This window comes from Notothenia rossii (genome assembly GCF_949606895.1).
Source record: "Notothenia rossii genome assembly, chromosome: 12".
NCBI lineage: Eukaryota > Metazoa > Chordata > Actinopteri > Perciformes > Nototheniidae > Notothenia > Notothenia rossii.
Genome location: NC_136911.1, coordinates 4,219,412 through 4,243,466, shown reverse-complemented (window position 1 = coordinate 4,243,466; position 24,055 = coordinate 4,219,412). Strand labels below are relative to the sequence as shown.

Sequence of the window (24,055 nt, the reverse complement as noted above, 5' to 3'; positions counted from 1 at the left end):
GAACAACAATATACCTGGCAAACATCCCTATGTTAGCATTAGCATTGAGCTCAGCACAGCGTTGCAGAGCTGCTAGCATGGCTTCATGTTGTTCTAAATAGAGATGTGAACTGAAGGTCATGGGTTGGACCCCTGCATTAGCAAGTGAATCCAATCCTATCACACTGAGGCTGTTGGGTCTTCAACTCAATGCTTTTAAGAAGGGTGTCCCGGAAGGTTTCTCATTCTTCCTGAACAAGCGCCTAACTTAGCCGGAACAACAAACCATTAACCGAAAAGCTGCTTGTTTGCAAAGAATGACAACTGGCCTGCATGTCACATGGTCAAAACAAAGTGAAGGCGTTTTGAAAAGAGAGGTATCCAGCCTTACTTATAGCTTTGATTCCACGCTGCTTAGTGTTTAAATAAGGGCGGTATTCATACACCCTTATTACTCTTTGATATCACCTCTTATGGTGCAAAACACAGCCCACCTACACGCTACAATTTGCAATGCATTTAGTGTTATTGACCAAGGTCCATATGCACCCTATCATTTAAGGAACCGAACACTGACTGTTACTGCGCTTCACTACAGGGTTCATAGTGTCCTTTGGATTGAAGCTGAAGGGGGAGAGAGGTAAGCATTTCCTTGATGCAGATGGAGTTATCTGAAGTCATGGCTCCAGTATTTAGTCCTCTCCCACCTTCTTCTCTCCTCTTCCCCTCCTCTTCTCTTTCGCCCCTTCTTTCTCAATTGTGTCCCTCGCCTCTGGCAAATGGGAGTCATTTGTTTGTGTGAACTTCCCATAACCCGCGGCGCGTGAGACACTTATCATTCAGAGTGGGGCTGCTTCGTCCTGAGTTGCAATACCTCCTCTCCTCCTCGTCTTCTTCTTCTTCTCCTCCATTTTTCCCTCTCACACCAGTTTGTTCCAGCTGACATCATCTTTCTCCATTCTTTCACTGCCTCTCATACTACCTTCTCTCTCTTTTACATATGCCCCCTTCAGCCCATCTCCCCCCCTTCTCTCTCCAATCTCATCCCCCATGTAATCTCGGGGTACACAGGACCGTTTTTTTTTTTATTACTGCACTACTCATCTTATCATCCTCCCTGTCATTTCCCCTTGCTCCGGACTTTTTTATATTCCTTTATTCTAACAAGCCTGCATCTCTGAAGCCATCAGTGGTCCAGCCCTTTTCATTTCCCTAATGTACCCCCCCCCCCCACACACACACACACACACACACACACACACACACACACACACACACACACACACACACACACACACACACACACACACACACACACACACACACACACACACACACACACACACACCCTTGCCTGGCCCTAACCCCTAGTTTCATTGCCTTAACCTGCTTCCCATCATCATGATGTAGAGCAGCCCAGTTTCATGCAACTGTGTAAATCACCGTGTGTGTCATCAGCATTATCCGTGCATGTATTATCTCTGCAGGCGAAGTGAGCAGTGTCAACACAAAACAGGGAATGAGGGAATAAAAGAGGAAGTCAAAGAGAGAGAAAAATAAAGATGGAGACAGAGGGGTGAGACAGAAAGAGTAAAACAAGGAGAGGAAGAGAGTGATTTGAGGGAGGGAAAGCTGTCACTGAAGGCCGAGGGGAGCCTTAACCCTCTTGCTTGCTTTAATCCCTCATTTATGTGAACTCAGCTTTGGAAATGAAGCCGTCACTGTATTTTCCTTCCATGCTGTGGTATAATCAGAAACCACAAATGTATGCCACACACACACGCACGCACACGCACACAGAGACAGTGGCAGGACAGAGACACCGAAAATCACTCAGGAGAGGTTTTAAATTCATTCCAGAGTTGGCGGCAGAGATTCGTACAGCTCACCTTGTCTCCTAGAGGAGGTATCATCGGATATGTTGGAGACAGGGGGGAATTATGGGTAAATGCACTGGTGAGGAATGATAGCCTGCAATCTCCGGCTCTAATCTGGGATCGCTGACACATGCCATTCATTTCAGACCGTGCCAATATTCCCCTGCATGGTGTCGAGCATACGTGTGTGACTTTCTCAATCTTTTATGCCAATTTCAGACGAAACCGATTCAGAACTGAGTAGCTAAATCACAGAATGCTAAAACAAACAAATTACAATATGTGTTGTTAAGATCATTTTAATGTATAATACTTGAACTGCAGTTGCAAATATCCAGATGTAACTTTTTAGTATGTGTCTCACTTTAGTTGAAAATAGTTTCAAAAACAATAATTGTGATAAACTCATCTTAAATGCTGCAACCAAGCAATAAATGTATTCTAATGGCAATCAAATATGAAAACACATTCTTTTTTTAAATTATTTGGATTTTTCGGAAATAATTTTGACATCAAATTAGCTTAAGACATTGTTTTCAGCCATTAAAGAGATGTGTTTCTATTGTGAATCCACAGACCTATACTGCCATCTAGTGTTTATAAGAGGAAAGGGTGGATGGAGTGGTGATGAGTGGATGGATGGATCAGTTATTGATGGACAGATGACCAGAGAAGTGGAATAACCTTCAATAATACAGGTCACACATTAATTGCACATGTAAGCAAATCGCTATAACGATTACATAAAAATATCTCAAAATGTGAACCACTTCCCTAAGGTTTGGTACTTACTTTATGGAAAGAATACATTCATGAATCGATTCACATTTAGTGAGTTCTTATTATTGTTTAATGATAATCAAGAGCCTCTTAAAATGTATATACATTCTCAACAAATACACATTATCAGCACTTAGTCTGAAAATAAAATCGGACAAAAAAATCATATTCCTGTCCATCCTTCGCTCCTCCATCCTCTTCCTCCCCCTCGTCGCCCTCCTCAGGTGGAGCGAGCGTCATACTGGTGTGTAATATCGTTCTGTCAGTGTGGGCAGCCGTGAGGTGTGTGTGTGTGTGTGGGGGGGGGGGAACAGTGCGCCTCAGATGAGATATGTGACTGGCATGCTAACACGCAGTTTTATCTGAGGAAAAAGACAGAGACAGGGCGCCCACATCTCCTCACTATGGGCCTTTGATTAAAGCTCCCTGGGTACACACACACACACACACACACACACACACCAAAAACACACACACACACACACACACACACACAGGAGCACACAGATTATAAATAAATTGCAGGTATAGGAGCATACACACACATACAGTATACATACACACATCCTCCCACTGTGGGTGGTATTGTTTTGACCTAAGCCAGGTAGCTTGTCCATTATGAAGTTGATAGGAGGATTTGGCCATGTTGATTCTAGACAGCATCATATCCTCCACCATAAATAACCTGAGTGTTGTCTCCGACTCACACAACAATATACAGAGAATAAGAGCTCTCGGCTTTATCCCCCAGTCTCATCCACTGCACACACACACACACACACACACACACACCCACACCCACACACACACACACACACACACACACACACACACACACACACACACACACACACACACACACACCGATAAAAATGATTGTGTATGGATGGAAGTAAACAAAATAACAGATTTAAAAGTACAGTTGGTCCCGGCACGGCTCAGTTTCATCTCCCATTGTCGTTTAACAATCTAGTTTGGCTTTAGGCTTGGTCCCAAAGTGTGTTTTCTCAGGTGGATGGAAAGTCGTTTGATTTTAGATGAGCAGCTGCATCCGGCAGTGCCGTCTCAATAGCGCCCAAAAAAGCTTTACATACACACCATACACACTAACCAATGGAACCGGGAGGCAGCATGATGAAGGAAATAATGGACGCACCACACTCTGTATTCTTGCATGTGGAGACACCATATTGAAATACATTCTATCAATTTATCATCATCTGTTTGTTTAAATTGTTTTTCCTTTTTGGATCAAATGTAAAAATGTCAATTTCCATTTATTCTTTAGCAATATCTATTGAAATGGTTTCCTTTGACTGCAGCGACAGATGCCTGTTTGATTGAAAAGCAATTTATCTTTTTCCATTTTACACTTTATTTAGTCCTATACAAAAAAATGAATCAATGCATTCTTATACAACACATGGTTTTCAAATGATGCACACTGTATACAATAAGTAGTCCATTTACATTTAGTACAATGCTGTATTTCCTCTTGTGACAGCAAGAGGGCGCTACTGAGCCACAACACACTGTGTCTCACTGTAGGTCTGACCCATAGACTGGTCTGACCCCACATTCAATGAATTCATTTCAAACCAAATAGTCCAAATGGCATTTTAAACAATTTACTGCATAAATTAAGAAATATACACATTATCAAAGAAATAACAGTTGATTCTAGAAATGTAAAATAGCAAAACACTTTTATATTCCACAAACTTCCATTTGTCTATATACAATAACAAATTACAATTTATCCATATTCCTTTTGCATTTATCTTGAGTTCTTTCAAATGTACAGTATGTATAAATTATAAGATTGTTGTTAATATCATGTTTACTCCGGCCACTCTGTTCCCATTTATATTGTATTTTAGCTGCTGAATACATGTATGTTTAAAATACTAGCGCCATAGTGTATGATATATGTATTCATGTCCCAGTATTAAATACAAACCAGTAAACTTTCAGAGTCTTTTTGGATAGAAAACCTAAATCCTGAAAATAAGCAACAATGTCCCTGAATGTCACACACATTTCATACACAATGACTGATGTATACATTCATTCATAATGTATAAAACAAAACATTCAATTTGTATTTGATGGCAGGAGGGATTTGTTGACAGCAGGCCTTGATTATTATCATTTCATTGCAGTTTTTTTAAGCTAGTACTTATACTTTTACTCTTTGTCAGAACTCGCCGTTGCAGTCTTTGCGGTATAGATAGACCGAAAGAAACATGTGCCCAGGGGCCATTTTTCTGCAAATATGTGCCTAATAAAGCAGAACATTAGTCAAGCAAACAATCAAAAACATTTGAGGTGTTTAAAAGAAGAATATCTAGTTGTAAAACAGAGATACTATTGTATTTGTTTAGGTAACCAGCAGTATGCACCGGAAAGTGAGATATTTAAGTAATTGTAGCTTTTATTACATCTGAGTAGTTGTTGCAACATGAGCAGGAGTCACAGGGGGGAGAGGCAGGGTAAAGTCTAACCACGGAACAGGGAGGTTTCATAATCTTTACAACATGACCACGCATGTTTAGAGGACACCGTGCCCGTGTCACGCTCTCTGACAGAGTGCAGGTCAGAGATCTGTCTGTGAGGGTGAAGGGCTGGCTGGAGGACAGAGGGGCTGGGGGAAGTGTTTGTACTTCTCTGGGGGGCTGGGTGATGGGATGGGAGTGTCAGGAGAGGCTGCAGGGAGAAAGAGACATTATATGTTTTAGCAAATATTAGGAAAAAGGTCATATTGTATGCACAAATACGGTAAAATGTATTGACTGTGGCCCACGGGAAATGTTACACTGCTTTATAGATACAGCCCCCATCAATCTTCCGTGGCCATTAGGTGGTGTAATATCGCCAAATGCATTTTTTATTTTAAATGAAATCATGCAATACTCATCAATTCTTCAGAATGTTACATTTTTATGGATTCACATTCAGGTGGCCTATTTATTCTCTTCAAGGTAATGGAAACACAACATGAGAATACTTTTTTGACATTTCACGCAGAGAGATGAATTGGACATCAATGTCGCTTTGATATTTCATGTGTGACTGTATGTGTTTCTTACCAATCTGTGGACTGTGAGTGACAGGCATGGTGCTGATGACCAGTGTGTGTCCAGTCAGAGGGTCCTGTGTCAGCTGGGTGTGTGTCGGGTGGTGCAGGTGTGTGGGCTCCAACGTGAGGCCTGAACACATACGTTTTAGTTAACAGAGAAATCTATATATTTATATAGATTTAATCAGGTTGCATTTAAGGGTTCACACACTTAACGAAACACTCCAAACACAGATTCCTTCTCTCACCTAACAAGCCCTTATCAAACCAAAAAGAACCAGTGCACGAATAAATCCCTATTCTGGACATTTTAATTAATTGAGGGAGTCAAGTTTTCCAAATGTATTCATAGTTTATTTCAAAAGTGTATTGGCATGTGTGCATGTTTTAGACAGTAATTGAGTCAGGCTGCCGTAACTTAATTTAAAAATCTGATGGATCTATGTAAGAAGCTCTGCATGCTAAAGTACATCCTCGTTTTATAAGGAAAAAAAGGAATTTGTTTAGTTTCACCTTCTTGATTGTGTGGCTTGGTTTGAAAATATATGTCAGCATCACATTCACATAACTAAATATAATCCCCACAATATTTCAATGCTAGTTGTTATCTGTGTTTGGTTTGTTCTGCATATCTACAGGATGCTGGAAAATAAAACACACATCTCTTTTTCTAAAGGTCTTCTAAGTCAGCTTGTCATATCGGGGGTTGTTTTTAGCGTATATGGAGAAGACATTTTTGGAGATGACTTAGCTTTTATTTCCCACCTCACCCGGTGCTTCTGTTGTCTGTCATGGCTCTGCTTAGAATATGTTTGATGCATTCTACCTTTAAATACAGATTTCCTTATTCATACGCGTTTCAATGTGTTTGCAGATGTCTATTTTGTCTGTGTTTGGATTATCTGAAGTTAAACCAACTCTCTGCAAACTTTTACCTCTTGTATATATCCAGGAAAACTTTGGAGATGTACTTTCTGTTTATGTGTTTCACTTCTTCACGCCTGCCCAGTTGCACACATTTATCATTGAATAGCTCCAGTGGAACTTTTGTTTTTCCTAGCTTAAGGTCACCCTATTTTTCTTTCTGCAGGTTTACAAGCAGTCACACGGGTTGCTCTCACCTCCCAGCAGCATCTCGTGCAGCAGGTTGTCTATCTTGGCCAGGCCGCAGAGCTTAATGAACTGGAGCTGTTCGATCATCTGCCATGTGATGCTCTGCAGGGTGGGCAGCAGGAGCAGCAGCTCTCCAAAACGACCCCTGGAGTCATACTGACGGTCATTAATGTAGTCCTCCAGACTCATCTGGACCTGCACAAACACAAGGCCAAGTCTCCTGGTAAGTGGGTGGATTAGTATCTATCAAAAGTGTTTGATACAATGCTAAGTAAAAGCCACAGTGGTAGTAAGGGGTCTCGTCGTAGAGCATATAGAAAAATAACCATCACTGCAATAAGAGTCAAATGTTCGCCCTACCTGCAGACGGATGGCCTTGATCTTCGACGGGTCCCTCAAAGACTTTGCATCTGCAGATTGAAAAGGCACGGTGTGGAAGTGGGGGGGTGGGAGGAGGGAGGGATTGAAGGACAGAAGGGGGAGAGAAGAAAAAAAATCTGAAAGATCAGGAATGGGATTGAGGATATGTGTGGAATTGATGGAATGATTATGGTCCAACTGGGGCATGGAGGTAGAATGAGGAGATTTAGTGAAGGGGAGAAAAAGGGGGGACAGGTAACACCAGATGGGGGAGGGGCTGCGCTCACACTAGGCCAGGGAGATAAAAAAGGGAAAGAGGGATTGGGATCTCACTTCGAGGGGAAATGTAACGAGATGAATAGGATTGGTTGGGAGAGGAGGGATGTGGACAGCAATATCAATGGGTCAAATATTTAGTTTGCTATTGTCAATACTTACTATGATATTCTGTCTTTAATGGTTTATTCTTTATTGTATTATCTATCTGGAGATGACACTTGAATGTAATGTTTTTAGCCCTTAGTATTAACCCTTTTGAAAGTCTGATAAATATTATACAGATGTGGGCCACTACTCAGATCAATCCCTGTGCCACGGAGATTACCAAGAGCAATTTACAAAATAGTATATATGAATCTTGCCTAAGTAAATTAATCTTGTTTTCTAAAGTGTTCAGAATTTACGATAAATCTAAATAGCAAACACAGACAATAGTTCCTGAAAACAGACGAAAGATATCTCTAAGAAGAGGGAAATCGTTTTAATTACCTGGGTCGAAGAAGACGATAGCCTTGAGCGCTGCATACTCGTTATCGTCTATTTGAATATCCTGAAAGGGATGCACCAGCTCACCCAGCACTCGGTTAGCAACCTTAAACATCTCCTGCTCAGGACTGTTCCTGTGGATCACACAGCCAGTTCCTGTAGACACAGAGAGAACCGTTTAGTACCGAGAGGGGGGGGGGGGGGTACGGTGTGAGAAGAACAGTTTTAAATCTGACTTCAGTGAAGTTATGGTCCTATATAGCAATAGACATTGTGTGTGTTTGAGTGTATGTATTTGATATATCTGCCTACACTATGATGTTGGTGAATGCCTAGGTAATGATTAATGTCGTTTACAAGAGACACATTTGAAGCTACAAAGAAATCACTTTTGGTTAATCATTCTCAGCTAATTCAACATTTAATCGCAAACACTTCACAATACAGTACTCACAACTGTTAGTAGTTGTCAAGGCAGGAGGGAAGAAATACCTGATGATCAATGAATTGCTAATAACTAATTCCTGGGTAATCCAAGGTCTATACTGTATAGTAGATCAAAGACAGGGGAATACTACATTGATGGATCATTAGCTAATGATTAGTTCAGTGTTCCTTCATCATAGCTGCTGAACTCAACGATTGATTAATGATCAGGTCGTTCCCCATTATTTACACGGTCGTTCCCTAAGAAACCACGCATATTTATGTTTACCCTAAAGTGTTACTAATTTGATCAGCCTTCAAACTTAAGAGTGCTTATGCCACGTTAAAATAAGATGCTTTTCTACTGGAGAGTTCATACCTAAAAGCAGGAAGTCCTTGAATGGCATTGACCTTTTAGCGACCCCGAGCAAAAGGTGTTCACCTGCATGAGCCCTGAGCAAACTCACCTGGAAACACACACACACACACACACACACACACACACACACACACACACACACACACACACACACACACACACACACACACACACACACACACACACACACACACAGACACACACACACACACACACACACACACACACACACACACACACACACACACACACACAGTTAAGCACAGACCCCAAGCAATGCAACAAAGCCCCCACTTTTGCCCTTACACACATCACATAGCTGTAGTTTAGGTACACTACTGTATATTTAGTCAAATCTATAATGTTGTACTTATATATTGCTTTTAATAATCTTTCATTTAATCTTTCTTTGATCCAAACTGAAAGTTATTTTTTATAATAAACAACTTGTTAAAGATGCAGGCACAAACATGACCAATATTCAAAGAAAACACTTTGAAGTCTGAGAGGTAAAACTAACAAGGAAGAATTATTTCCTGCAAGCGACAGAATAATCAAAGTTGACCAATCATGCGCCAAAGCCCCAATACCTGGTCATCCAATGGCAGTTCTCCAAATGCAGGAATGTACTTGGCCCACTCCACCAACACTAACAGCTGTTGTCTCATTGAATCACACACATCTCCCACAGTGGCCGACTTCTGCTCCGAGATGTCTGTTAATCCGAGTGGAGCAATGACCTGGAGGGAGAAAAATAATAGTTTCCAGGGTCAAAATCCACTGATTTCCTTGTCTAAGTAATTTAATCATGCACAGGAATAATGGATTGTCACCTGTTGGGCCAGTGATTCAGCTTGAGCCAAAATAGTAATGGGGGGCAAGTCTTGGGAGTCAGGGATACTTCTTCTGGAGCTGATCCGATCTCTCTCGTTCTGTACGGCTAAAACGAAACAGAGAGCTGTAAGGTTTCTGTGTGTGAAGCAGAAAAAGCAATTAACAGGAATTGCTAAAGTCCACTAACTTTTCAAACTGGAATACGTCTAGCTATCTTTCTTTTATTCAAGTGTCTGTCTTGGTTTAGTGTTGGGAATTTAGCTGTGTTAAAAGTTGGGGGTTAGTCCATAAATGCAAACGATGGGAGAGCCGCTATGGAAGTTAATATTTAAGAAAAATAGTTATACAGGCTGGCATCAGCAACCGGAGTCAAACGTTAACCAGTTGGATTCCAGAACAACATGTTTGAATAACACATGATTAGGTGTCATATAACTCCTAGCCAAGGTTATACCCCTCATAAATATACACACACACACACACACACACACACACACACACACACACACACACAGACACACACACACACACACACACACACACACACACACACACACACACACATACACACACACACACACACACACACACACACACACACACACACACACACACACACACACACACACACACACACACACACACACACACACACACACACACACACACACACACACACACACACACACACACTCACACACTAAGTAATCACCTAGTTTATTGCCCAGCCCATTTCAACCATCTTGAAGCAGCTTTCAGATTCTCTTAAGACAGCCTCTCCCTAAGGGCCACCAGGTTTATGTAAAGAGTCTACTTTGAGTCAGTGGAAAATATGAAAAATAATAATTTAAGATGAGCATATATAGCCTATACTTCTGACAATACGGAATAAATATCTACTGGGGTATCCAAATAGTTTAGACTTTCTATTTTGTTTATCTACATGTACACTTTTGGTGGAGTTTCAGGATGAAACATTGTTTAGAGAGGTTTCCCTACCTTCTTTCTTCATGCCAGCCCTGAAGCATTTGTTGAGTCTGCAGAAACGACACTGGTTCCTCTTATCTTTATCCACAATGCACTGCCTGCTGAACCTGAAGTAGACACATGTACAACGATATATAGGTAGCTTCACAGAGCAATACAACAATGTGCCATGCAATGACACGTTTTAGTTAGATCTGCAGGCTACAAGAGTATGTTACGTTACCTATGTAAGTGTGTCACGATATAATGTGTGCTCTCACAGTATATGTTTGCTATCTGTACCTGCAGGTGTATACGTGGCTCTTGCGTATGGAGCGTCTGAAGAAGCCCTTACATCCGTCACAGCTGGAGGCTCCGTAGTGTTTCCCCGTGGCTTTGTCTCCACAGATGGCACAGTTACTGCTCACCCCTTCTGGCAGGTTGGGCTCAGTCGGCATGCTGTCTGAAACACAGGTAAACACACAGAAACATACTCATACATCTGTATATTACCATGCAGAAGTGCCTTACACCTGCATTCTTTCTAAATGCCAGCAGGGGGCAACACCACTAATCGCAGAAAGAAGTGTGATTGTATAGAAGTCTATGAAAAGAGCAGTGCTAGTGTGTAGATACCTTATTGTTTGCTAAGGTGCTAATGCTAATGGTGGGCTGTCTGGACCTGCTGGGCCTCGTAACTCACCAGCTCCATTTCCTCAAAATATGTTTGCTTCTAAAAGTTTAGTATGGTCCAATGATAGGACTGTAACTGCATTATCTCAGATAATTGAAGCCACCATGTGCGGGATCTTAATACTCTAGTAAATGTATCCTGTGTAGATCCAATAGTGTAAACACAGAGGTTTGTTGGTGTTGTTTTAGGTATTTGAACGTAAAAGGAAAAAAATAAACATAAATCCGGGAAAAGAATGAATGGAAGACAAATCATCTGGCATTTTGATTATTACCGTTGCCAGTTTTTCCTCCTCATCTTCAGCATTGTCATAATCATTATCATCAGTGTTGTTATTATTATTATTATTATTATTATTATTATTATTATTATCAGAAGCATCATCATCATTACCAGAATAAAAACCATAACCATCATCAAACCTACCATTCATAGCAGGTAAAAGTTCATACTGCATTCACACACACACACACACACACACACACACACACACACACACACACACACACACACACACACACACACACACACACACACACACACACACACACACACACACACACACACACACACACACACACACACACACACACACACACACACACACACACACACACACACACACACCTCTCACCAGGCAGTGCAGATGAGTCAATGTTCGACTAACTTTCTGCTCACATGCTGAGGTGACATCAGTGCAGCGCTGCGTGCAAGCTCTTCAATAAAATAGATCTTTATGACCCATACCTGCCTCTCCTTCCTAAACACTTTCATGCTTTAACCACCGAATCCCAGCACTTTTCTTTCCTACACCACCACTGATTTTCACTTATACACAATACCTGTATAGCAATATAGAAACAACAGTGAAGTGAAATTATTTAAAAGTGTTAACAGGCAACCATGCACGCACTATTGCTCAACCTTCAAATGTCATGAGTTTCAAAATCAGTAAATATATTAATAGGAACCCACACTAATTTCCTTTTTCTGCAAATAGCACCTAATTTGCCTTTGTGCTGGTCTCACGCCACATCTGCAGTGAAGCCCCAAGTTCTTAAGAACACTCATCTGTAGATGCTTTAAGATGCTGCATATTCATTATATGCACAGTACATGACTCCTTTTATGTCTCTGTCCATATTAAGTCTCACTTAGTAAATGTATGATAAGGTGCTTATCATTCTGTATCAGTGATTATAAAGATGGTTTATCTAGACACCATTGTACTCTATGTAAGCAAATCTAATTTAACATGCAGGCTGAAAATCACAGGTTTTGTTCTCAAATAAGTGTTTTTACGTGCACGCCATGTATTGTGTGTGTGTGTGTGTGTGTGTGTGTGTGTGTGTGCGTGTGTGTGCGTGTGTGTGTGTCTGTGTGTGTCTACATGCACTTACCTCCTCCTCCTCCACAGAGCACCTCTGCATTCTCAAAGCCCAGGGTGCTGTATGAGGGATCCAGGCCTTCACAATAGTTTGCTACTTCCATATCTAACAGAGATTTACTCTGAGGAACAGACGGATACTTCATTACTGTTCTCCACCCTTTCTTCTTCTTCTTCTTCTCTTCTCAGACCACTCTATAGTCTCTCTTTCTGCTAGTCCATCTAATTCCTACAGACATGATAAGGGAGATCCCTCCCTGGCATAACAGATCTATAATCCCGTTTGATTGGGCCAGAAGCAGGGAGAGGGGAGGAGCCGTGGAAAAGACTGCTCACCTTATTGCACATTACTTATCTGTCCTTTTCTCTCGCACTTATCACAGGGGATGGATAGATAGTGTGGAAGGAGATATATCCCTTCACTCCCTCCACTTTTTTACATTTTATTTTCACCATGAGCTAGATTGTATCAGATTTTGAAGGTTGGATATGTATCTAGGGTGGGGGCGAATGGTGTTTTCTACAGGCACATACATTGTGTGTGTGTGTGTGTGTGTGTGTGTGTGTGTGTGTGTGTGTGTGTGTGTGTGTGTGTGTGTGTGTGTGTGTGTGTGTGTGTGTGTGTGTGTGTGTGTGTGTGTGTGTGTGTGTGTGTGTGTGTGTGTGTGTGTGTGTGTGTGTGTGTGTGTGTGTGTGTGTGTGTGTGTGTGTGTGTGTGTGTGTGTGTGTGTGTGTGTGTGTGTGTGTGTGTGTGTGTGTGTCCTTCCCAGGCCTCCTAATCTAATCAATAGTGGAGTAATAGCACCACCACCTCAGCAGATATAATCTATAAAGAAGTGGAAAACACTGATAACTTCCAGTACCTCTTCCACAAACACTCCCTCATCCAACATCCAACCCTAATTCATAAAAGTTAATAAAATATGTATTATGTAGGCCATTTTCTAAATGGCCACTGTAAACATCTCAAAAGACATTAACTCAGTTGAAAGACTGTATTTCTTTTTTTTTTGAATAGTTTAGTGGGTCATTTGTTCAACAATTTCTTGTGGGTCTATTAAAAAAAAAAAAAAAAAGGGATTGTATGCAGGTTTGCGTTAAAGTCATTGTTTGTAATCAGTAATTATCTACATTTGTATGTTGCTGCTGCTGAAGATGCATGAGCATTTTCAGACAGTGACACACTTAGAGAATCTTTGTTCTTTTCCTTTGATAATGATGAGCCAATCAGCTGAGGAAAACAAGTAACTACTGGAGAGCAGCCTGCATTATTGTTTAGCTGGAGTTCTAAAAATGCATGAGAGTAAGTGAAACTCAAACATACGGGTTAAACAGTTGGCTGCCTTTTCTTCAGTGCAGGAATGCTGTAAACACACCGTCATTTAGTACCATAAACCTGTAAAATGTCCCAACCCACCCATTTTACATCGGGAGTTTCATTGCACTAAATCTTATTTGTGTGGCTTACAGGTAATCAGTTTGGGGCATTTTGTTAGAGAGGGCCGTAAATGATAAGAGGCAGTATTATGGGAGATGGGATGCCCTACATCAGTAATGAGAGATAGCAACGCAGCCAGAAAGCGCGGGGGTAATATTGGCTGAGTAAATCAGAATGTACATTATCACAGATTACTTAGGGGACATAAAGGGAAAAAGAAATTAGTATCCGGTCACAGGGTAATAACTGACATCTTAGTTAATACGCAAGGCTGGGATAAAAGGGGTTGAGTGTCATAGCCAAGAGAGACAGATAGAGAGAGGAGTGATAGAAAGAAGTGAGAGATTACAGTTTAACCAGGCCTGCTGACTCATCAGGTTTCTGGAGGAGCAAGAATAATTTACTCTTTACAGCCACACACACACACACACACACACACACACACACACACACACACACACACACACACACACACACACACACACACACACACACACACACACACACACACACAGGACTGACACTGCAGCACGAGTGTGGTGGATTCAATGTATCGTCATCAAATATGGAAGTAAATCTGCATGAGGTTGAAAGAAGGGGTAAAGTGAGAATATACACTGCATGAGAGTGGTGTTTAGGGGCTATTGGTTTAAAATACAAAAAGAAAGCAAGGCGTGTTGAGTTTTCAGGCTTTGAGGACAGATGAAATTCCAGTATTCATTCAAGTGAAAATCATTTTTGCTTTTCTGAAAAGGTTAAAAGGTTTACAAAGCTCTTGCCGCCTCACCCTCCTCTTGTAAGTGCAAGGACAACACGCCTAGGAATTCAAGTCTTTATTATTCTCATGAGTGCATTTAATCTTTTTCTTTCTACCCTTTCAATGTTTGGCCAATCATACCCTCTTGATTTATCTAGATACAATGTCCCAATCACTCTAAGCTAATCAGCGGATTATAAAGACATGACACTCTGAATATTAACACTACTAGGTTAACATTACACACATTCATACAAATACTTGAAAACATTATGATTTCTTCAGCTGGAAGCCAAACAGGACGTCACTGAGAAACCGTGTCTGCTTAGCAACCAAAAGCTATACCAAGCCATAAAGCCCTGCGCTAAGAGGCTACCTCTGTGTGAACTGGCCATAATGCTGTCGCCTCTATTTAGATTAGAGGTTTTAATAGCTGCAGATGATGCTCTGCCACCAAAACTGACTCTAGTAAACCTCTACTTCCTGGTACCTGGGCAGCAGTAAAACACAGTAGAATATTGTTCACTCTTGAAACTCATCCGACTGATTAGCTTTTCTTTTGAAAGAGTTATTTGCTTTTTATTCATGTTAGCTGCTATGATATTGAGCAACTTAATAAAAACATATTAAAGAATCATTTTAAACAACACTCTTATAACACTTTACAATTTCCTGCATTCTTTATGTGTTATGCAAAAGGTCCTTAAAGTTCCCTCAAGTAACAACATGATAATAATATCAATAATAATATAATAATATCAACCTTACACTAAATTACAGGACTAAAAAAAAAGTTTTCTGTGCGTTTTATTATATTACACACTAATTTATCTATTTCACTTTTAGCATGTGTGTATTTTCAGTCGTGCTATCACAGTATAAAAACACAATGTGTCTGTATAACCATCTTTCTGCTTAGCAACCTGCTGCTCTGTAGCTGCTGTTCTTATTGATGACATCCCCTGCACAGGTGAACACGTTTATCACATGATCTTTACAGCACCGCATGCGGGACAAAGTGAGTCTCTTATCTTTTGTTTTACAAAATACTGTGGCGAGAACTCCATCTCATTAAATACACCGGACAAAACAAAACACATAATCTACACAATTTGGGCAACCCCATTGTTATCCTATAATTCAAAAGCATATTCTTTACAGAACACAAAACCAACTGAAGTGCACGGCGAGTAGAAGCATTACCTCCAACATATAAACCACGTGATTTAGCAGAAGCAAACTTCCTTCATTAAGAGCTCAAGGTAAGCTTCCTCTTCAAAACCTCATAATAACTCATAATGCTTACAGTTGGCGTGGATGTTTTGCATGTTTAGAACTATATATGTTCACGAGAGGGCTTTGACTTACCTGTGCTTCTGTTTCCGTCTGGAACGTGCATTTATCCAGGTGTACCGTGATCAGCCCTTCAGTGCGACATTAGTCTCCCGCTGAGAATAGGTCAATGATAAAACCGCTCAACAACATTAAAAGGGAAGGTTGGAGAGCTGAGCGGGATATCATTCATGGAGCAGCACATTGGATGGCGCCACCATAGCCCTGTCATTAGATCGATTTACTAAACAAACTCAAACCAGGGTGGGGATGTTAAACAGTAACCCAGAGCCATAAAAACCAAAAGGAAAGGATCACCAGGTGTGTGTGTTTGTGTGCGTATGTGTGTGTGTCAGTTAGGGCCTGTAACACCCCCTCTGAGGGCAGAAGGTAACAGATTCAAGAGGCTTGAGGTAATGTTTCACAAAATAATGGTGAAGAAGTAACTATTTTAGACGTTTAATTTCACTCTGTACACACACAGGGTTAAGTGTTAGCAAATATGTTGAAACACATGTCAACTGTGTATTTCATTCTGACTCTTATGTGTTTTACAATAAGTAACATATTGGATTAAACAATTAGGAAACCAAACAGCAATTTTATTAGTATAATGTTCGAAGCCTGTTATATCCACACACACCAGCAGATGGCAACAGTTCATTCATTTTGATCCAGGAACAGTTCACAGTCTCACATTCTTACAACATTTTCAAAGACCAATCCAATAAAAAGGCAAGAAACTGGAATATTATTGCATTTCTCACACAAAAAAAATACTGCAGAGGACACAACAGTGGTAGGATTTAAAAGTGGGAAAGCATGATAAATACAAAAAAATGCTCCAAAGAGATCAGAAAATAGCCACTGAGTAAAGACTATTTTTGTATGTTTTATACAAATCTCTTCTTTAATGTTTTTGAAGTTTTAATCCAATCAGTGGTAAAGATTGTTTGTAATTTGAGTAGTTATAACATTCAACTTTTTATAAAAATGCACAATGGCCATTTTGACCCTAACCTGATTCCTACTTCTTCCAAAATAAAGCAAATCAAGTATCCGGACCCCCTAACACATTACATTAGGGTGAAGTGTCTTGCCCAGGGACACAACGACATGCTGAGTGCCGTGGGGTTTGACCCTGTGACCCCCCTGATCCGAACACCAACGCACAACCCACTGCGCCACACACACTTCCAAGAAATGTCAAAAAGTCATTTTGGGGCAGCACATCAACCAGGTTCTCCTGCCCAGGAAGGTGAGCATGTCCAAGCAATTAAAAGTGGTCAGAGTCAGAAACACCTCGTTGACATTCTCCAGGTGGATGTTTTCTAAGTAGTTGAGCCGGAACATGTGGTAGGGCATGAAGCAGACGACCATGACGAGAGCGAAGCACAGACTCTTCTGCTGAGCCCCGTAGTCCTGCTGCGAGCTGCACCCCTCACGGTGCTTCTTGTATAAAACCCTCAGGGTGTTGGCTTGGAGGCCTGTCAGCACTGAAGCTACCAATATGATCGCTAGACTGACGATGTAGTTTAACACTTTTGCAGCAGCTATGTTGTTTCCAAACTTGAAGCAAGTGGTATTTGTGTTGTTTTGACTGCGCGTGTCCTTTCCCAGTGTGCCGTAGAAAGAATGCATGATGCAAGGGACCACGACGAGCACCACGATCCACACCGCTCCACTGATGAGGAGAGCGTAGAACTTCTGGAAGGATACCACAAGCTCAGTGTTGTAGTAGAACGAAATCAAGCGTGTGACGAGGATGATCACGTAGAAGAGGAAGGACATGTACATGTGGATGTGGATCATGCCGCTGATCACCCGGCAAAACCCGGGGCCCAGGTCCCATTGACGATTGGCGTAGTAGTAAATCCTGAAGGGCACGCTCAGGAGGAAGATGAAGTGGGTGAAGATGAGGTTGAGTACGGCTATGGAGGTGATGGATGTGGAGCTGAACCTCATGATGTGCATCATCAGGCTCAGGCTGACGATGCCACTGAGCAGAACCACCGAGTTGATGACCAGGAGGACGTTGTGGTACTCTTTGGAGTCTGACGTAGTTTCCAGGGGGGCTGCGGTGTTCGGTGAGGAGCTCAAGGTCATCATGGAGGTCATCATGGAGGTTAAGGCCGAAGATACCATGCTTTGGGGGACCGTGGTAGCCATCTTAGATAGGGAAAGAAAATAATAATATCTTGGATTTATATAGCGCCTTTCATGAGACCCGAGGTCGCTTTAAAAGGAAGAACAGGGCAAAACAAACATAACAAAACAAAAGGCAGTCAGACAGACAAAAACAACAAATAGATTAGGGGCCAAAGGCCTTAGTAAACAGATGGGACTTGAGGGCTCTTTTGAAGGCGTCAAGCGTGGGGCTGTTCCGGAGAAAGAAAGAGGGGAGGAGAGAGAACAGGAGGGATTGGTGATGTGATGGAGGGAATCAATCAGTTAAGGGCTTCTTTTTAACTATTTTGTCCATGTTGTGTGAATTTTTCTTTCCATGTATTCTCCTTAAAACGTTTTTTTAAGGGAGTAAAATTGTAAAATTGACTTGACCGTTAAAAAACCTCGAAGTAGGCTTAACCAAAAATAATACTAAATACAAAATAATGTAAAAAATTGGCTCATGTAGCTTATGTTTGAAACAACACCACATTATATTGACATACTCCACTGATGCTATTTGTTCATATTTGAACACAAAATCCAGATTAAGAGATTGACACCGAAGAATAAATTTGTCGGACATGCTTCAAGTGTTTTAACAGGAAACCAAACTTAAAACATACTAAAGATACTACATCTCAAAATACAAACCCTAAAATACAAAGATAAGAAACACACATTGTTCAGGCCACCAAAAGAACATTGTGAAACTGAAAAGGAAATAGCATTATAATCGAAAAAGAAAAAAAAGACGTACTTACTTTTTAGTTCTCAGAAGAACCGCCAGCTGAGTGCTCTTGAATGTGTGAAAGTGAGGCATCCAGAGCGAGTATTTCCTCTACATTAAATCTAATTATCTTTGTCATCAGGATTTGCCGGCACACATGAGGTAAGCTCTTCGTGTGGTAAACGCCTATGTGTGTGTCTGTGCACTTATTGGTAACAACTCATGTGGAAGTTGAAATTGTGAAAATCAACCTTGTCTGTGTTTCACCAACCACCGTTCTGTTTTGCATATAAAGTGTGTGCGATTTTATTTGTGCGTGTGTACTCCTTTAGCAACTGGAGGTGTTTCACACTACCAGGAACTTGGCTGCTTCCTCCTTCTGGTCAATACACTTCTCTACTTATTATTTTCTTTAATATTAAACTATATACAAACCATTATAATATGATCTGAAACTCTAGAGACAATGCCATGTAGAATTGTTGACTAGAAATAGAAATGTATAATGTAGGAGCAACATAAAAAATACTTAATGCAATAAACTCTATAAAACATTATGTTGTGCTTACTCAATACAAATCTAATAAATTGTTATCAAATGTATGAGTCCTTATAGCTATCTTCATTATGCCCTGTTACAAGCAGGTTATACCTAATCAAAACTATATTTATAATGCATTATAGTCATGTGCATAATAGAAAGGATACTGCTATTTGAAATCTCTTATGTGAGTTTTTTTGGATTACTGTTTTTTAGTACAAAAAGCAATCATATCTAAAACAGAAAGCATTCATATTCTGCAGAAGTCCTGTTTGTCTTGAGTGTCTAGGAACCACACAGAGTTCAGACAGATCACCCCTTACCCAAATAGTCTGCTGCTCTTAATTATTGCATGGAGGTCAGTGACACTGATACATACAACAACAGTTGTTTACTCTACATTACACTATGGAGTCAAAGTATTGGCCTGTGGAAATAGAAGAAGTGAGAGAGGATGTGGTACTGCTAGCTGTGATGTGGAGACTATGTTCATTCACTATTAAAACCTGTGCATGCACTTACTGTAGTTAAAAGGCAAATAGTGCCACTCCAGCTGGTGCAATGAAGCTGAGAACGTTTAGATATAAATATTTATCATATTCAGAAAAAACCCCACAGATGTAAGTACAGAACATCCCTTGTCCACAAAGCGAGTAGCAGTAATATTTGGCTATGTTCAGTCAGTTCATATTACTTTGCTACCCATCATCATGTCCCGAAGTTTGATATGGAAAACAATAGGTTACTTACGTAACCCCAGTTCTCAGAGTAACATGAAGTGAGATGTCTCACTATGGGATGCGCCTCATCGCGGAGCAAACAGAAGCATCAATTTCATTACGCTAATCCTGATTGGCTGGTGATCTTGACGTCAGCGTCAGGGAATCTAACCCCTATAAGTAGCTTGCGCTACGCCGCATGCATCATTCAAAATAAGCACCTCTTCTCGCTTCACCATAGCAAGGAGGGCCGTCTGGTGAGACATCTCACTTCATGTTACTCTGAGAACTGGGGTTACGTAAGTAACCTATAGTTCTCATTCGTAACACTCCGTTCGATGTGTCACTATGGGATATTGTAGCTCCCATATTGCCAGACGAGCTTATCTCGAAAATCACCAAACCCAACCAGAATTTAACAGTTAGAGCTCTAACTCAGCAGGGGGCCCAGCACTGCATGGGCCACACTGGGAGCAGAGACGTCTAATCTGTAAAAGCGGACAAAAGTGAGCGGCGAGGACCAGCTCGCCGCTGCACAAATGTCTTGGATGGAAACACCCCTGAACAAAGCCCAGGATGTAGCCAGACCACGAGTCGAATGAGCACGCAAACCCGAAGGTGCCTGCAGACCCTGACTCGTGTAAGCCAAAGCAATTGCCTCCACAATCCAGTGAGAGAGCCGTTGCTTAGTAACAGGCTTGCCCTTCTGAGGGTTAGCCCAGGACACAAAGAGTTGGTCATTATGACGAAACTCTTTTGATCTGTCCATATAAGTGCGTAAAGCACGGACTGGACATAGCAAATTTGGCTGCTGTTCCCCGGAGGGACACAGCGGCGGAGGAAATGCCTCAATGTCAATGGGGGTACACGAACCAACCACCTTAGGTATAAAGGCAGGGTTGGGCTTCAGCAACACTCTCGTTAACCCTCGGGCGAACTGAGTGCATGAAGGATGTACAGAAAGCGCATGAATGTCACTGACTCGCTTGGCGGATGCCAGGGCCAGTAACAGCACTGTCTTGAGTGACAGGTGCTTCATGTCAGCTTCTTCCAGGGGTTCAAATGGGGCTCGAGTGAGCCCATCTAAAACCACTGCCAAGTACCATAAGGGCACCAGTGACCTGGAAACAGGAAGGAGCCTGCGAGCTCCCTTCATAAAACGGCAGACCAGAGGATGCTGGCCGGCCGTCTTACCCTCAAAACCCACATGGCACGCAGCAATAGCAGCCAGGTACACTTTGATCGTGGAGAAAGCTCTGTGTTTATCAATTAGGTTCTGTAGAAATGATAAAATCACTCCCACAGGGCATTGAAAAGAGGTGTGCCCTTTTTGAAGGCACCAGTCCTCAAACACCCTCCACTTAGTCATAAAGAGACCTGGTGGAGGAAGCTCTTGCACTCTGAATAGTGTTTATCACCTTCTGCGGGAGACCCACTGCATTCAGATTATACCACTCACGGGCCAGGCCCATAGGGCCATACGCTCCGGATGTGGGTGAAAGATCGTCCCCCCCCGCCTGAGAAAGTATGTCTCTGCGTAGGGGGAGCTGCCACGGCTGACCGCACAGCAGCTGATATATCTCCGCCAGCCAGTACATTGCAGGCCAGTGCGGAGCTATCAGGATCATTGTGTGTCGCCGTTCCCTCACTCAAGCCAGAGTTGGGGGTATCAGCGCCAGGGGTGGGAACGCGTACAGGAAGACCGGAGGCCAAATGTGCGCGAGCGCGTCCACGCCTAATGGTGCGTTTTGATCGCGCATTGAAAAGAAAAGCTGACAGTGAGCATTTTCTTTTGATGCGAACAGATCTACCGCGGCTCGGCCGTAACGCACCCACAGCTGGCTCACAACATTTGGATGTAGAGTCCAGTCTGCATATAGTGGTACACCTCGGGACAGCAGGTCTGCCCCGAGGTTCATCACACCCGGTACGTGTGTCGCTCTCAGAGAGAGGAGACGGCCGCAGCTCCACAAGATCAGTTTGCGTGCCAGCATGTGTAACTGGAGAGAGCGCAAACCCCCTTGTCGGTTTATATACGATATTGTGGTCGTATTGTCCGTCCTCACGAGAACATGATGTCCTCTGAGAAAAGGCAGAAAGCGTTTCAGGGTGAGGAACACCGCTAAAAGCTCTAGGTAATTTATGTGCGACCGCTGGAGGTCTCTGCTCCAGAGACCCCTCACCGGACGACCTTCGTAAATACCTCCCCAGCCTGTCAGACATGCATCTGTGGTGACCACCTTCCGTGAAAGGACAGCACCCATAGGCACGCCCCGTACCAGAAAAGTCGGGTGCAGCCAGTGGCGCAGTGCCATTACGCATTTCACAGTAACCATCACTCTCCGCGCTCCATGACGCGCGGGGTTTAGTTTTAGAGCGGCTACCCAGCGCTGAAACTCCCTCATGTGTAACCGTCCCAGTCGTACAACCAGGATGGCTGACGCCATGAGCCCCAGTAACCGCAGGCATGATCTGAAAAGAACATGTTTGCGCAGCTGGAAATGAGCGAGGCAAGCTCTGAAAGCTTTCACTCTTTCCGCTGAAAGGCTGTAAAGGGCACCGAGTTCAGGTGTAAACCCAGGAAGAGTACAGTCTGTGCCGAGCACAACATGCTCTTTTCTGTGTTTATTATGAAACCCAGGTCGAGCAGGTGCTTTACGAGGACATTTGTCTGCGTAATAGCCTCCTGTTCCGACTGTGCGAGAAGCAGCCAGTCGTCTAGGTAGGTTGCCAGGCGAATACCCTGTTGTCTTAACGGGGCTATCGCGGCTTCCGTACATCGTACAAACACTCTTGGACTGAGAGACAGACCGAAGGGAAGTACTCTGTATTCGTAACAGATCCCCTGAAATGCGAACCTCAGATATTTCCTGTGTGGGTAATATACTGGGATGTGGAAATACGCATCTTTCAGGTCGACTGATGTAAACCAGTCGTTTTGTCGCACGAGACGCAGCAGAGATGTGTGAGTGAGCATTCTGAATTTGTATCTTCTTAGATATTTGTTCAGAGCCCTCAAATCTAGTATTGGCCGAATTCCGTTCCCTCCCTGTTTGGGAACGAAGAAATACTTAGAATAAAAGCCGCTCTGACTCCGCTCGGCGGGTATTATAGATATAGCCTTCTTTTCTAGAAGTGAGAGAATCTCTCTTTCTAGAATGTGGGCTGACTCCCCTCGGGCTTGTGAATACAGAACGCCCGAGAAGCGAGGGGGGGTGACAGCGAATTGGAGTCTGTAGCCCCGTGTAACTGTCTTGAACACCCAAGCAGACGTTGTGAGCATCTTCCACTGTTCGCTCCTTAGAGCCAGCGGAGATGTCACGTCTTTTGCCCTCTGAGTCTCTATGTGTTGTGTTATGGGGCCCTCTAGTGTCTGAACACGGTGGTACCCCGATTTGACAGTCCCCACCGACACTGCGCATGCGCGTGACGGAGGTGCCTTCACAACCCCAGCCGGCACTGCGCCTGCACGTGACGGTGGTAGCCTCACAGCCCCAGTCGTTACTGCGCATGCGCGTGGCGGCGGTGCCTTCACAGACCCGTTCATCGTCCGCCTTTTGAGAGCGGCCGTAGCTGCTCTCAAAAGGCGGGCTGTTTATTGGTTTTATTGTTTTTATTGTTTTCGCTTTCATTTTTCTGAGCTGCGCCCTCAGCCTGAGGCCTGGATGCGTCAGCGGAAAATGCTTTATCCGAGAAAACAGAACAATATTGTGACATGTGTTTTGGTGCACTT

General features: G+C 42.5%; 2 protein-coding genes and 1 long non-coding RNA gene across 4 annotated transcripts in view; 1 reads left to right on the top strand and 2 right to left on the bottom strand.

The window, feature by feature from the left end:
- Positions 1-3,987: 3,987 nt before the first annotated feature.
- hnf4g (hepatocyte nuclear factor 4, gamma) lies at positions 3,988-16,429 on the bottom strand. Of its 2 annotated transcripts, none has more exons than XM_079661747.1 (11): positions 16,203-16,429; positions 10,862-11,021; positions 10,592-10,686; positions 9,592-9,698; positions 9,349-9,498; positions 8,759-8,846; positions 7,957-8,109; positions 7,189-7,238; positions 6,837-7,023; positions 5,726-5,845; positions 3,988-5,342 (listed from the first exon to the last, which is right to left on the bottom strand). In XM_079661747.1, the coding sequence occupies exons 1-11, from the start codon at positions 16,231-16,233 to the stop codon at positions 5,233-5,235; spliced, it is 1,251 nt and encodes a 416-aa protein (XP_079517873.1). In that variant the 5' UTR covers positions 16,234-16,429; the 3' UTR covers positions 3,988-5,232. The 2 variants fall into 2 exon arrangements, with proteins under 2 accessions (XP_079517873.1, XP_079517872.1); XM_079661746.1 differs by lacking the exon at positions 16,203-16,429 and adding an exon at positions 12,653-13,092.
- Positions 10,897-24,055, top strand: part of LOC307026387 — a 24,221-nt gene continuing 11,062 nt past the window's right edge. The window contains exon 1 of the long non-coding RNA XR_013804389.1: positions 10,897-11,032. This is a non-coding gene — a long non-coding RNA (uncharacterized lncRNA). The remainder of the gene's footprint in view (positions 11,033-24,055) is intronic.
- On the bottom strand, positions 16,748-19,385 carry gpr141 (G protein-coupled receptor 141). Its single transcript, XM_079661748.1, has 2 exons — positions 19,097-19,385; positions 16,748-18,335 (listed from the first exon to the last, which is right to left on the bottom strand). The coding sequence occupies exon 2, from the start codon at positions 18,333-18,335 to the stop codon at positions 17,373-17,375; it is 963 nt and encodes a 320-aa protein (XP_079517874.1). The 5' UTR covers positions 19,097-19,385; the 3' UTR covers positions 16,748-17,372.

Excerpts from the sequence above, each read along its gene's own strand:
- hnf4g (XM_079661746.1), bottom strand. The coding sequence starts at position 12,785 with ATGAAGTATCCGTCTGTTCCTCAGAGTAAATCTCTGTTAGATATGGAA. Across the intron at positions 7,239-7,956 it reads TATCGTCTTCTTCGACCCAG|ATGCAAAGTCTTTGAGGGAC; the intron begins GTAATTAAAACG and ends TTCAATCTGCAG. Across the intron at positions 5,343-5,725 it reads CACTCACAGTCCACAGATTG|CCTCTCCTGACACTCCCATC; the intron begins GTAAGAAACACA and ends TTCTCCCTGCAG.
- gpr141 (XM_079661748.1), bottom strand. The coding sequence starts at position 18,335 with ATGGCTACCACGGTCCCCCAAAGCATGGTATCTTCGGCCTTAACCTCC.